Source organism: Danio rerio, chromosome 20 (genome assembly GCF_052040795.2).
Source record: "Danio rerio strain M-AB ecotype USA chromosome 20, GRCz13ab, whole genome shotgun sequence".
NCBI classification, from domain to species: Eukaryota; Metazoa; Chordata; class Actinopteri; order Cypriniformes; family Danionidae; genus Danio; species Danio rerio.
Window position 1 is genome coordinate 27169603 of NC_141040.1, and position 14759 is coordinate 27184361.

A 14759-nucleotide genomic window follows, 5' to 3' on the forward strand; every position below is an offset into this window, starting at 1 on the left:
CGTGGTGGGAATGAATTTTGGTGTTGCGTCCTGCTATGGAAGAATGAATGTAGCGGAAACCATGCATTGTACTGATGCGTGATTATCTAAAACTCCGTAAAGTGAGCTGCAGAGATGGTTAAACAAGTATTTGAAACTAGTTTGGTTCGTTAGTAGATGTTTTACATGTCCTATTCTCTTCCATCTTGCCTGACTGCCTTTTAGCCTTTTTTTAAGTCACTTCTGTCTCACACACCTACTCTAGATTTCAGTCTCCCCCTCAGTCTTTGTCTCTACCTCTCTCACTTTACTGCAGTTAGTGGTGACACATCAGTGTTGCTACAGGAAGTTTGCGTTTTCACAAGCCTCTGAAGAAAAGGATGGAGCAATAGAGGAGAGAGTGAGGCGGTAGCCGTAATGACATGTATTTGAAGCGCTGGAGTGAAGCCAGAGCAGGCTAGCAGCGTGCTGATGACATCACCCTCCCCTCCTTCTATTCTGCCATTGAAACAAACGCTCTCTTCACAGAGCGAGAGAGAGGGAGGGAGATGGAGAGAGAGCCATACGGAGTGAATGAAAGTGGGTGCTTATCCTTCAGGCACTAGGACCCAGCACAGACAGGAAGAGTTACGCGAGCAAGAGAGAGTGTTGCTACTCTCTGCTGGGAGTCCATCCTACCCATTCTCTCGTTCACTTAGGCGCTGAGACATTAACGGAACAAAGTTTGTCCTCGCAGCGTTGCAGGCTGTACAGAGCAGATGATACTCACACAAGACATTTGAGGACACAGCTTTGTCTTGTTTTTCTTGTCGTAATTTGTCTTGCTCACTTGTTTCCACTTCTGCTGGATCTTATGGGCCTCTCGGAGCCCTGCAGCTGATCTGAGTGTGTGTGTTTGTGTGTGTGTGTGTGTATGCGCACACACGTGAGTGTCATTGCACATTCGGCAGCATGCGCTTCTTCGCAAGCCTGGGCAGAGGCTGAAACTTTGCCTGCCTGAAGCCAAGAAGGGATGTGCGGGTGAGCTCAACGGACGTTTGGAGCGCAAAGCCAGCGGGACTGGCTGCAGAAACCAGTGCCTTCACTTACCCACAGTCCTCTGGTGGCGTCATGCTGAGTCTGCAGGATTCTGTGTTCTTTGAGATCAGCATCAAATCTCTCCTTAAGTCCTGGAGTGGGAACTGTAAGTAACACTCTCTGATGCATACACCGTGTGCTTTATGATGATGAAACATCCAGATTTGCATATAGAGTCTGGGATGGTGTATGATGGATTCCTAAAAAGTGCTGGTTGCGACAGGCCTGCAAACACACCCTCCTCCCTGCATAGATGCAGAACTGTGCCGCTCAATTGTTGGAGAATGATGCTGAAATTACATTTTGGTTGTGCGTTGCGTCATTGGAGCATTACACACACTTGACTTGACCAGCAAAGATTTAGGGGTCATTGATATGTTCCGACCTATTCCAGGCCAAAACCTAAGCAGTACTATTTCATATGTTCATATTCTCGTTTGGCCACTTTTCAGCAGTGGGTTTTGCATTCTGTGGAGTGGTTGGGTTTGTGGCTCCTGCTCATCGCCAGCTTCTCCACCTTGTTCTCTGTCCTCATTTCATGTCCTCTTTGAGGGTCTTGGGTTTCACGTGATGATGGTCTGACAGCGTAGGAAGTGGCGTATAGGATAATGGTGGAAGAGCAAGTGAAGAGTCCGATCAATGAAAGGAAACATTAGCAATCCCGGTGGAGAAAAAGAGCAACGGGATAAGAATTGTACACGCATTCATACTGATTTCAACACACACACACGCACAGTATAATCTATATGCTTATACAGACACATGATGTGTTTCTAAGATTACTTTTTTTATTATTTTTTTATATATATATATATAAACAGTTTGAAGGTATTTTTCTAATAATCTGTTTTGTAATCAGGACTTGTAGCCCAGTCCAGGAAAGGAAGAAAATAATTCACACGTAATTACATTAGTCTGAATGAATTGGCCAAATGTGATTTAAATTTCATTAATATTATTAGGGGTGCTTTAAATGTTGGAAATCTAATCTGTCCAATAGGACATAAATACTTCTAATGTAAATACTTGATTGAAAATAGAAACTGGAACGTTCTGTGCATGTCGGTGATGTCTTAAATGACTGTTGTGTCATATTAAAATTGTCCTGCTCGTCAGCTGTAAAGTGGTGGAAGTACAGTGCTGTCCCACAAGCTTTTGGATGCGTTTGCGTCAACAGATGCATTCTTTAAGATGCAGAAAAGTAGGACTGCACGATGTTGGAAAAATCTGATATTGTGATTTTTTTTTTTCTGCGATAAATATTGTAATATGAATACAGTTTCACAAGATATGTTGAATAGCTCTGTTTGACTGTTTTCTGTATTGAAGTACAGAAATTGAATAACCACAATGCAAAAAAATTCCCTTTTGTCTCATTACTAGTCCAAATATCTAAACAAAAATTTTAGATCAGGTAAAAATATTTTTTTGTTTTCAACTTTAGAAGAAATAAGCCAAAATAAAGTTTTTTTTTTTCTCTAAAAACAAGCTAAATTTTCTACCAGTGGAGTAAAACAATCTTGTTTTTGCTTTGAAATGTACGTATTTGGACAAGAAACAAGACAAAAATTTTAAGCGAGGGAACCTTTTTTTTTTTCCTTTTGCATAAATTCCGTATAAAAAACTGTAATTAAATACAATTCTTTAGCTCCTGGTCAACTATAATCCAGACTCCACATTGTATATCTTGCAATGTGACTATTGCAGGTGCACATATTGCAATATCGATACTGAAACAATTGTGCAGCCCTGCCGAAAAGTAAATTTTTCTTTTTTGATGAATTTAAATATTGTGACTCAAAGATAAGCATTGTGACTTCTGTTTAAGAATGGCTAGTCAGTATGTGTGTTAAGTGTTATATTTGTCTATACGATTAAAGTTTATGGCAAAAGGTGTTTGTTAACCTAGCTTAATTTATTATGAAACTGATTAAAAAAACAAACAAACATTGCTGTTAAAAAGGTAATATTGTTTTATTTTTATTATTTTAAACCTGTTTTCTAATTTGCATCTGATTTGAGCATGTAGTTCTCAATATTGTTTGATTTAAATTCAAATTTAAATATAGTAATTCTATTCCTAAAATATTCATAGTACATGTATTTTTAATTTTACATTATACACCGATGCATGAACTCTTGTGAATGTGTTTTCAAATTTTTTTATTTTTATTTTTTTTTAAAGAACAAGCAGATGTTTCATTTCAGGATGTAAATGGAGCCGTTTGTGGATTATTTCTCTAAAGCATTGAACAGAAGTCATGCCTTGCAGGTCCATCTGCAGTGAGAGGCTAAATTCAGCTTTTATATCCAAAAACATTACTAGTTTTTTTTTTTTTTTTTTTTTTTTTTTAATGTCTGCCGTGCTTCTGCCATCAGTTAGCATTACCATCCACAAATTTGTGGATTTTTTGATATTCAGTGATATGATGTAATTTATGAATATAGCAGTTTAGTCAGTGTTGACTGTAAGTACATAAACAGCTTGTTACGTTGGTCACTGTTGGAGAAATGTCACTTGGAGTTGGCATGCAACAGTAGTCTTGCTTTCGTCCCCTCCTCTCTCCAATCTTGTGTGTTGATGCCAATTCTTGTACGTTGGGCCTCTCTGTTCAAACAATGAGGAGCGAGACCTAGTTTCAAGAGCTGTGGCAACATCCAACCGAGCCTGTGGACACATCCACTCTGCCCACTGCCCGACTCTGGTTATAAGTCAGGTCAAAAACATAACTTTGTCCCTCAGTAAAACTTAATGTAAAATCTGCAAGGGTATTCTGTTCAATCTGTGTTGTGTTGCAAGTCTACGGAGAAACTTGATCAAAGAGATTGGTGGAATTTGGGCATGTTGAGACACTGCTGAAATAATGTTGACACTTCATTACAGCCAAAGCAGATTAATCTCGTTCTCTTTCAAATACAAACACAGCCCCTTTATGCTTCACCATGCAGGAAACAGGTGGAAGCCCACCATGAAGATTTAGGGGAAATTTTTTGTTTGAAAAAGCATTTTTTTTGGCATGTGGGCAGTTTAAAAACACCTTTTTATGAACTAGATTCTTAGCAAGAATTTTCATAAATGATACTGTATACCCAGAAGTGTACTTCCGTGATGTAGTAAAGCAAATATAAAAATGCATTTGAAAATGTTTCTCCACTAATGGGAGACTAAATTAAAGGACTAATTTTGGAAAATTTAGTTCTCAACTAGGGCTGCATGAGTGATTGAAAAAAGATCACATTCTCGATTAGCTGTGCAATTAATCGAAATCGAATCACAATCTTGATTTGAAATGTTGTGATTAGGTAATCGCAATAGGCTGCGATATGTAAAATGTATAATTTGATTTCCCTTTTCCCAGAGCCAATGCGTACATGGTGTCTGTTTGTGACCATTTTACTAGCCAATTGAGTGAGCACACTTTTTGTTCTACCCAGAATTTTACTTTCTGTTCTATCAGAATTGTGCCACCAAACTATTTGGAACGGCCACAAAAAACTCCACAAACAAGCATGAAAGCACTGACAAGTGATATGATGGAGTCTGCCACTTCAGAAGCATTAAGAGACTATTTAATATTAAAGAAAAACAGGAAATTGGTAATATAGGAATATTTTGGTTTCAAAGTCATAAATAATTAAAGTCTAGTGTTTTAATAACTTCACGTGTATTTTGCATACTTTCACGGCTTGCGATGCAGGTATCTGCATCATCTGTAGTGACTGACTAATGTAATGTACTATACAAATATAATTTATTATTTTATTTTCATAGGACAGTAACATAGATGCAGGGCTTGAAATTGCGACCATTTTGGTCGCATATACGAACAAAATTTTATATCTATGCGACCTCAAAATATAATTGAGAGCATTTGTGTGAATGCTTAAAATTGTTGTCTTGCGACCAGTTTTCACAGCAAAATGTTCACCACATGCGCAGATTTAGGAGGCTTTCACGCATTATGCATCTTTGCACCTAAAAACACCAAGCACAGCGCTCAGGAATGGTTTAAACAGTTGACATGTCAACTTGCTGCAGTAAAAAAAACTCACAATGCTTGTCCTGCCTTTAAGCTCTTCTTATTGGCCCACTCCGCTAGAACAGAACGTGAATGGATTTGTTAATATCAGCTGTCAATCAGTCAGTTCCGATGACTGAGCTACAGTCACAAAAATGTGAAGGTCTGGATATGAGAGAATGATTACAACACTGACAGATTTAGTTTTAGAAACCACCTAAAGTTACAAATAATGACACATCTGATTAGTAATCATGTAATGATTGTCAATCTAGCATTTACACTTTTTGAAGAGTGGATAAAAGATCGTTATTGCTATTAAGATGGTGTATGCAAATAATAAGTTATATGTCAGTATCATCTGTGCAATATCAGACACCACCCATGAGAACAGCACAGTTATTATTGTTTATTCAATTTATCTCATTCACGTCAAGCAGTGCATGCAGGGCCGGTGAGCGCATGCAGATTTTTGTTTATTTGTTAGTTTTAATTGGAGTTTATTTCAAATGCAATAAATCTGTTAATATAAAAGGTGTAGTAACTGTGCTCATAGTTTTTGGTGAGTGCGACTAAATTTCGTCTGGTGCACCTACATTTTTAAAGTTAGGAGCACCGGTGAAACCAAGAAAAAAGGTTGATTTCAAGCCCTGCCCTGAGATGCATTAGTTGCAGAATTTTAAAGAAGTTTAACGATTTAAATGCTTCTTATTGGGCATTACGTCATTCAATGTGACTATACGCATGACTGTACGGAACGCTTATGACCTACTAACTACGGTTTGCTAGTTACAAACTAGCTAGAAATGACAAAGCCCCTATAGTATGGACTTTACCTTCCAGTTTAAGAAAGAATTTATGAACAGCTGGTGTAACCCTACTCGGGAAATAACTAATGCCATAACTCACTACCTCACCAAAGACACGGTGCCTTTTAATGCAGTGACCAAAGAGGGATTAAAAAAAAAAACTCACCTAAATGCAGGATTGGAGATACTGTATACACTTCCATCTCACGCCTATTTTAGCCATTTTGGAGTACCACACCCAGACGTTTAACAATCGGATATTTTGTGTAGCATCTGTGATAATTATTTTGTTTTAGACAATGTAAGCTACAGAAAGGCTCTTATCAGCGATGTTAGTTTGCTGAGTGTTCAGTATTTTAATAATTATTACTTTTTGTTTGTATAATAAGCTACACTATCTCCCTAATCAGAGTTCAACTTGTTTACAGAAAGGTAATGTCATTTTATTTATGCTTACTGTTTGCTCTAGAGAAAAACAAATTTGAATAAATGTTTAAGTAAGTTAATATACTTTCAGTTCTTTTTTTTAACTAACACTCACTGCATTTTAGCTATAAGCAGCTATGATACCGATTATTGAGCTGAAGCTTAGCTAAAGAATTAAATCGTAAATTAAATTGAAATTGCAATTTCCGTCAAAAAAATCTCCATTAGATATTTTCCCCAAATCGCAAAGCCCTAAACCCCAGCCCCTGTGCATTAACAACCAGGGCAAATTTAAAGTCCATTTAAGTCCACCATTCAAAGTCTATGTAAAATTTAGCATTTTAACCAACAGTAGATCTACACATAGGCCTAATGTTGTTATTGTTGTTTTACCATATGTTTAGGAAATAACAATAATAATAGCCTGCTCTGAACATTTATTTTACATCTACAGAATTTTGAATACAGAAACTGCTGCCTTAGTGGTTAGTTCCTATAACAGCACTCCTATAACTTATACTTTTTCATATTCATTTATTAAAAAGTCAATCATGTGGATGTTCGCAATCGTAAATGGTTGGTTTGCGTGCTTGCTGCCAAGTAACTTCATTTACATGCTTAAAACTACCTGAATCATAACACACAGCACATCATGGTTTAATAGTCTGTCATGGACATTTTTAAGCTTGCACCCTGTTGAGGGTTTAGGTTTGTTAATGGCCACTTTAAACCAAGAGTGTGATTTAAATATGTAGTTTAATGCATTGGACAAGCATTCGTTTTCCCGTGTTTGTATGCTATGTTGCTTATACTTTGATTTGGTATGGTTTGAAGATGACTGTAAGTCACTTTAATTTCTATAGCTATACAGGATGTGTCAAAGTAGCTTAACTGAAATGATTTGGCAAAATAGTAAAAGCTAATATCAGTAATGAGTTCAGTTCAGCATAAAACCATAAAGTCCAGCAGTGCTGTTTCATTTTAGTTAACGTTAATGTTGATTCAGTTCAGTTTAACTCCTATGCCAATGATGAATGATGTGATGCAGGAACAGTGGCAGTCAACCCAAACTCTATCAGGTGACTCAAATAGACAAACATAAATATATACTAGACAAATATAAATATACACTAAATTAGAGACCCTTATCTTCACAATTTGTAGCAAAATAGAAAATCTGTACAAGCCTGCAGGTTATTCTGGCCTCATCTGTGATAAATAGTTACTGCATATGGTGAATAAAAAAAATCCTTTACTGGATGATGGACAAAGGTTTAATTTCCAAGCTCTTGTAGTTAAACTGCGTCAAGCACACTGCAGTCAGTGATTTGAGAGGAGTGATCACTTCAGTCTATTGGATATTGTAGATGATGTCATGCTGGTTATTTGATCTAGCAAAGACTGCATCCATATGATGATTTTCTGTGTGTGTTTGCATCTCATTTACCCAATAAAAGCCCTATTTGGATGGAGCTAGTTTCCCTGAGGAGCTTAGGTAAATTTGAGTTCAGCTCACTTATTATTCCCAGAGATGGAGTACTTTAGTTTTGGGTTTTTTTTCTTTAAAACCTTTTTTGACAATTTACCTGCTATTTTTGGAAAGTTATTTTTAAAATCTGTTTTAAAATGATAATAATATGTTTTAAACATAAAGATAAACTATTATATATATATATATATATATATATATATATATATATATATATATATATATATATATATATATATATATATCCTTGTTTTATCTGATTCCAATTATAAAACATTGATAAAGTTATTTTGTTTTCATTAATATTATTTTAGATTATGATTGAATATTCTCTTCGATTAGTTATTGTATATTATTCTCATTTATTCAGATTCCTATAGCATTCTGAGTCTTGTATCAGCTGAGTATACAATCTCTTAAGCACAAGCTTGTCAGTCTTGGTCATTAAACAGAGGCGATTAACCACTCACCTAAAAAGGCAGAACCCTACTTACTCAATTTAGGATATTTTATGTGGCCCCCATAGATCTGTTATCTACTGAATCAAGACAAACTGTTTTAGTCATACCATAATCATTACTATAGCACAGGGGTTTTCAAAGTGTGAGGCGCGCCTCCCCTGGGGGGCGCCAGAGCATGTCAGGGGAGGCGCAGGAAAAAATATAACATAATAAAAATATAATTATTAAGTTTAATTATTATATGTATTTTTTTATTATATTTAAACGTTTTAATTAAACAAAGCAAAAAAAATAATCCGTCAAATATAAGAAAACCTTTTTTACCCTGAAGGCCATAGCTGTGAATTCGCTTCTGTTTGGCAAGCCCGCCAATACAGGTATATGCCTGCTAATACAATGGGTCGGTTTCTGAGACCCCCCAGATTCAAAGCTGTAATGAAGTTCATGGCCCTTTGGCCGCCGGGAAGAAGGAGACGGAGAACCGACGCAGTTTTAAAATGATTTATTAATAACAGTGACTGCAGCCTCTAAACCAAAACAAACGGACGGCAGTCTCCGTGAGACAAACTGAAAGCAAAAGTAAAATATGTCTAGGCCCGGTCCTCTCTCGGCTTTCTCTGCCCTCGTTCCTCCTTTTATGATCCAGAGCTCCTTCCGTGTGATCCGAGGCAGGTGCGCACTGCAGGTGTATCCACTTACGCGGTGGCCTCACTCCGTTCCCACGGCTCTCGGCCACGCCCCCTCACCACAAAAGCCTTCAAGTTCAGGGCTTAAACCCAAAAGACGACAATATGATGATCAGTATTTGAGTTTAGGATTTACGTGGACAGGACCAGCTGATGAACCACGACCTTTATGTGTGGTTTGTCAAAATATTTTGGCTAATGACAGCATGAGACCCACTAAACTTCTACTGTTTTGACTGGGATGGACAGTTCTTGGATCTGTTCTATTCATATTGAACCATCATCCTAGTTTTAAAAACGTTATATTAAAATACTTGTTATTACTCTGTAAATAATTGCACTTTCAGGCAAATGATGATAAAAGTGAGTTAACAGTCTGACATCTGTCTGTCTTTATATATACTGTATGTATATATATATATATATATATATATATATATATATATATATATTTACGTTAAGTCCATAGCACCACAAGCCCTTTACAGGTTAGTAACGGACTAAAACACGGTAGACAGAGTAGCGTGGCACGTTATGCAATGTTTTGAAAGATCTGACTAACATATTGGCATTAATTCAAGTATACTTAGACTGTAAAAGGCCAATAATGGGTTTTCTATTTAGAACAACAAATATTGTTGAGACTAATCTAAATGTGGGTAAGTTAGGCCTTCATCTACAAACTTATACTATATAAATCATATGGTGATTATTCAAAGTTACTAATAGTTTCTTGATGCTATAGCAGGGTTTTTCCAAAGTCTAAGACAGTGGGCCTCCCTTTTGACACAACTTATCCATTGGTGCCCCCCTCCTCCTGTGTGTGTGTGTGTGAGTGTGTGCGTGCGTGCGTGTGTGTATGCGTGTGTGTGTGTGTGTGTGTGTGTGTGTGTGTGTGTGTGTGTGTGCGTGCGTGCGTGTGTGTGTGTGCGTGCGTGCGTGTTTGGGAGGAGGGGGGCACCAATGGATAAGTTTATTTATGAAAGGTCAGTCAAGTTAGCGTTAATTTGCATGAATTGAATGTTATAAAACTCTGCGAACCCGGTACCGGTTCTGTGACGTCATCGACATTTGCATTAAGATTTAATATGACACATGTACAAGTTATAGCTCAAATGAAAGCTCTTGCCGGTGCTCATACGGTTCTAGCAGTCTTTTTACTGAATTATATTCACATAACAAATAGTTGTGGAATGAATCACGGTGTTTCCATGGCGCAGAAGTGAAAACAATACATTTACCATCACCAAGCAGCCCCAGATAGCACCGACAGCTGTCATCTCTTACATTATGCTGTGCGCTTTATAGCCATTTTTCCTCTGTTTTTGAGGTGATGTGCATAAGTAATCATTTTATATGTCTGATGTTGTCCAAACACAGATATTTATGTTTGATCAAACCAAAAAATAGTGAATAATGAAAAAAATTATTGGTCCCTGTGGCTTGTATAGCACCTCTCATCAGTTGGAATACAATAACTTTTGCATAGATTATGGTAGAGACATTTTTCTTTTTTCTTATGATTACAGACATGGGCAATCTAAAATGCACAATTTTTAAATTTGAGTTTATAAAAAAATATATTAGAAGCACCTCTCTTTTTAAGGTGTTTATTATAACACAGACAACATATACAGATATTTGACACATTTTCAATAGTGTTTTATGAAAGTTCAAATGGTTTTCTTTAAAAGGATACCAATTTTTTGCATTTACACCTCTGCATGTGGATTTGGTAAGCTTTTAAATTTGGGTAGGAAAAATCCAGGCGGAAATCCCAAAATAGCAGCAGAGTTTAACTGGTTAATAATTAAAATTGTAATGCTTCAATAAACATGATATAAAATTAAATGATTGTAAAGTTATATCATTTCAAACTTTCATAAAATGTTATTAAATATAACATTAACTTCAAGTTGAACACAGTAATAGTATATTCTGACATTGGTTTTTAATGAGATTTTGAACTTCCTTTTTAATGAGGAAGTTTTACGCCCTCGAACATTAACTTGATCCTGTAAGGAACATCGTTCATACCTATCATCTTTCTTTTTTTAACTTTTCTCAAAAACTACTGGTCCAAAAGACATCAATTAAAATTTGAATTGTACAAAAGGTATTCAGCCAGAGAATGATCACACAAACATGCTCATCAGGCATTCGATGACCGAGAAGTGGTCGCTTGAGTGCACTGAATAGCGAAGAGTGTGCGGAACATGGTTAGTCTACGTTGGCAAGTTTTAAAACCTTGACTTTTCCAAACCGCGGTATACCTTGAAACTGGTTATCGTCCCATGCCTAGCTTTGACCTTTAGTTCAGTTGAAATTACTTTGAGCAAAACTTTTAGTCAAGTCTAGTAAGCACCAATGATCAAAATTTGCTCTTGTGATTGTACTTTTCCATTGGATGTTGTGCTCTTATTTAGACATCCATCCTAATGATTCATGCTGGAATTGAACTGATAAAAAGATGTTTTTTAAATAATAATCTTGTAATCAGAGTTGACTAGAAAATGATCTTGTCGAATGATTTTTAAAACCGTATGTTTCAGCATGTGGGAGTGCTAAAGCACACAATATCCAGCTGTGAGAGTTCACACATGCAGTCGAGGAATTGTGTCTTATGTAGCTCAGAGTATCAGAATGTCCTGGCCAACAACAAACAGACTCAACATTAATGGGCCCCTGTGTGTGACTCTATTCCATGTGACTCCCTGCCTCACTCTGAGGCACCAATGTGTGCTATGGGGTCAGTAATGCAGCCCAGTGTGTCACAAAATATCCAGCCAGCATCTACCAGAGGAACGATGAGAAAGATGAACAGAGCGAAAGACTTGCATTTTCCCTCCTCGCTTCTTTTGCTCATCCTTTCTGCATCACTGAGTGGAAAATTACAAAAAGTGTTAGAATGCCTGTCAGCAGACCCGTCGGCCAATCAGATGCGGCCCTAGAGACCCCATTACGATACAGGGCAATTAAAGCTCGCAGTGTGACATCATAGGGAGGCGTTGCTAAACAGGAAACAAAGAGTAAGTGTTTGTACATAGACAAACAAACAGCTCTGAGGACGAAGTGCGTGCATCGTCAGAGAAGTGCGAAGTGCGTGCATCGTCTGTGAATGTTTGTGGTTTATTATTGAGATCTGGAGTTGCTAGGTGTGACTCCTCTGAAAAACTCATTATATTTCTCAGGGATTTTTTTTAACTCATCCTCCTATTATTGTTTAAACTTCTCTCGCCTCATGGTGGTTTCTCCAGCAACCTGTGGGAGACAAGGGCAGGGATTTCCTGAGTGGGGTTAACATGTGACACACACACACACACACATCGTTTTTCCAGTCTTTCTGCATTCACTGCTGGATTGAAAAAAATGTATGTTCATTAATGCACAGGTGCAAATTTTATCTTTACTCAAGTCAAACGTGCGTGTGTTTGAACATATCAGGCCATCTGCATGTGTAGGGATGTCAGTCTGTGTAGTACCTGGAATACAAATTGTGTTTTATAAATGGGGTGAATTATTTCAAAGCAACTTGTATAATAATATTACATAGTGCAAATACACACACATTTGGATAGGATTGGAATGAGAGATGATTGTGAGTATTTAAATGCACTTCCTACATATCATTATTCAGTTTCACTTTAAATAAACTTGCTTTGTGCATTCATGATATTGCCAGTAGCTAATGCTTGATATCAAGTTGATATATGTTCAAGTTCAATTTATTTATATAGCACGTTTACAACTGCAACAAGGCTGCACAAAGTGCTTTACAGAGAGAAAATAAACACATGATATGAGCATAAAAACAGTAACAGCAATAGGCACATAATAGGAAAGAAAATAGAGAGTATATCAATAAAAGAGCTAAATAAAATAAAATGAAATAAAAAAATAAAAAACTAAATAGAATTTTTGCCTAATTAAAAGATGCTACCACAGTTGACCAACAATACAACACGATTAAGAACATGACTGTTTCGATCCCCCTCCCTACTCTATGCTATGGCAAAAGCACGTTATAAACGGCTTAAAAGTAGGGCTGGATAATTAATGAAAACGAAAATGCAAACGTTAATGGGCAAAACTGAATTGTCATGCACATCTTGTCAGGGAAGCATAGTTCTGTGATCCCTAGTAAATCTCCCTTGAAAGTCATAGGACGCTCTGCAGTGGAAACTCTAACGCCCTATTCACACGGGGCGTGACGTCAACGCTTCCCATTCACTTTGAATGGGTGACGTCAGGCGTTCCTGCACTGCATTGTGGATCCGTCGGCACCACTTTAGAAGCGTTGCTCGCTGCAGAAGTTGGGACTAGCTCAACTTTTCAAGCGCCAACGGAAGCGTCAGCCAATCAGATCGCTGTATGCAAATACACCAGCTCAGACAGTGGCCTATTGCTGACTGGATTTCATTGGCTGACGCTTTTAAGACGATCGCTTCAGCCCCAACTTCAGACACGCCTTCAGTCAAGCGTTGACGCTGAAGCCCTGTGTGAATAGGGCGTAAACAACCATGAAGAAACCCAGGAATTCCTCATGAGATTGAACTGCTTTTTATTGCTTCAGCGTGACAAATCAGGGCTCAACAATAAGGACTGCCCGATGGCCTGGGGCCAGTTTGAGAGACGCTCAGGACAGTAGACAAGATCGTTACTGGCCCGAATGGGCCAGTGCGTCCCTGTCACTAAAGTTTCATTTGCCTGCGACAGTGCGACCATTTAATTGTGTAGAATCGAAAAACAGTTTGTGCTTTTAAGCCTTTAAATGCTACCTTCTCTGTGCTTTTCAGTACCTCTAATCTGAATGGATGTTGTGAGCATATTATTTTTGTCTGTAACTTGGTAACAACCAGTACAGCGAAGAGACAGCAACATGGTGGCAACATTAAATTATGAGGCTAATGTTTTGGAAGCAGACATTTATGTGGGTTTGGGACAGTTTGTCGTCAGTTTGGTAAAGCAGCCACCATTTGTTACATCATTTAGAACTGCAATAAAATACCTGCATGTTTTCCATATTGCACTTTTTGTTTCCATAACACTTTGAATTAATTATTAATTAATACATTAAAATACATTAAACACATTAACTTCTAAATTCACAGACGTTGTTTTTGACGCATTATTTAAAATATGTGGCTAAGAAACAGCTATTAACTTTTTTTTGGGTGGGACAAGTGAAAACTTTGGTAGGGCAAGTAAAAATCTGAACCATTGGCCCAACCAGGCCAGTCGAAAAAATCCTTAGCGTTGAAGCCTGCAAATTATCTCAATCATCTTACATCATATTTTAAACACTTGACTGAAAGTTATGTAATGAGTTTGGAGGAAAAACGTTTTTATACGGTATGTGGTAATTTCACATCCAGCATTTACTACAAACAGCCGTAGTTCAATTCCAAGGTTGCATCCCTTCTTTGAATCTATGTAATTGCGTCATTCACCATGACGAAGGCTAATTCAATTCGAAAACTCCTTCAAATGCAGCCTCTAGATGTGTCCTTCGTTTTCCAGATAATGAAGCATACAACTGATGGATCCTTGTTGACTTTAGACATCCTAACATTTATTGCATGAAGAAAGCTAAATTAAAATCTTGATCACAATTAAACTTTCTGTTTACTTGGGTCTTTAACCAAACACGTTGAAAACAAAAATGTGAAATTTAGATTTAATTTTATAGACTTTTTTTATTTATTTATTCTTTTTATATATGTGCTGTATGAACCATTTCATATATAGACAATTCGAAGATTATTTCTACAGTCCTTGAAACTTTTGTTTTATACTTTAGATAATTTAATATA

General features: G+C 37.1%; 1 protein-coding gene across 51 annotated transcripts in view; it reads left to right on the forward strand.

The window, feature by feature from the left end:
• fryl (furry homolog, like) overlaps positions 1-14759 on the forward strand; it is a 154096-nt gene that overhangs the window by 45174 nt on the left and 94163 nt on the right. For 4 of the 51 annotated variants that reach the window (XM_087297174.1, XM_087297175.1, XM_087297176.1 and 1 more), the window contains exon 1: positions 658-1162. The exons of 46 other annotated variants lie outside the window; for them this stretch is intronic. In XM_087297174.1, the coding sequence (XP_087153300.1) occupies positions 1090-1162 (73 nt within the window). In that variant the 5' untranslated portion in view covers positions 658-1089. 51 annotated transcript variants of the gene reach the window in all.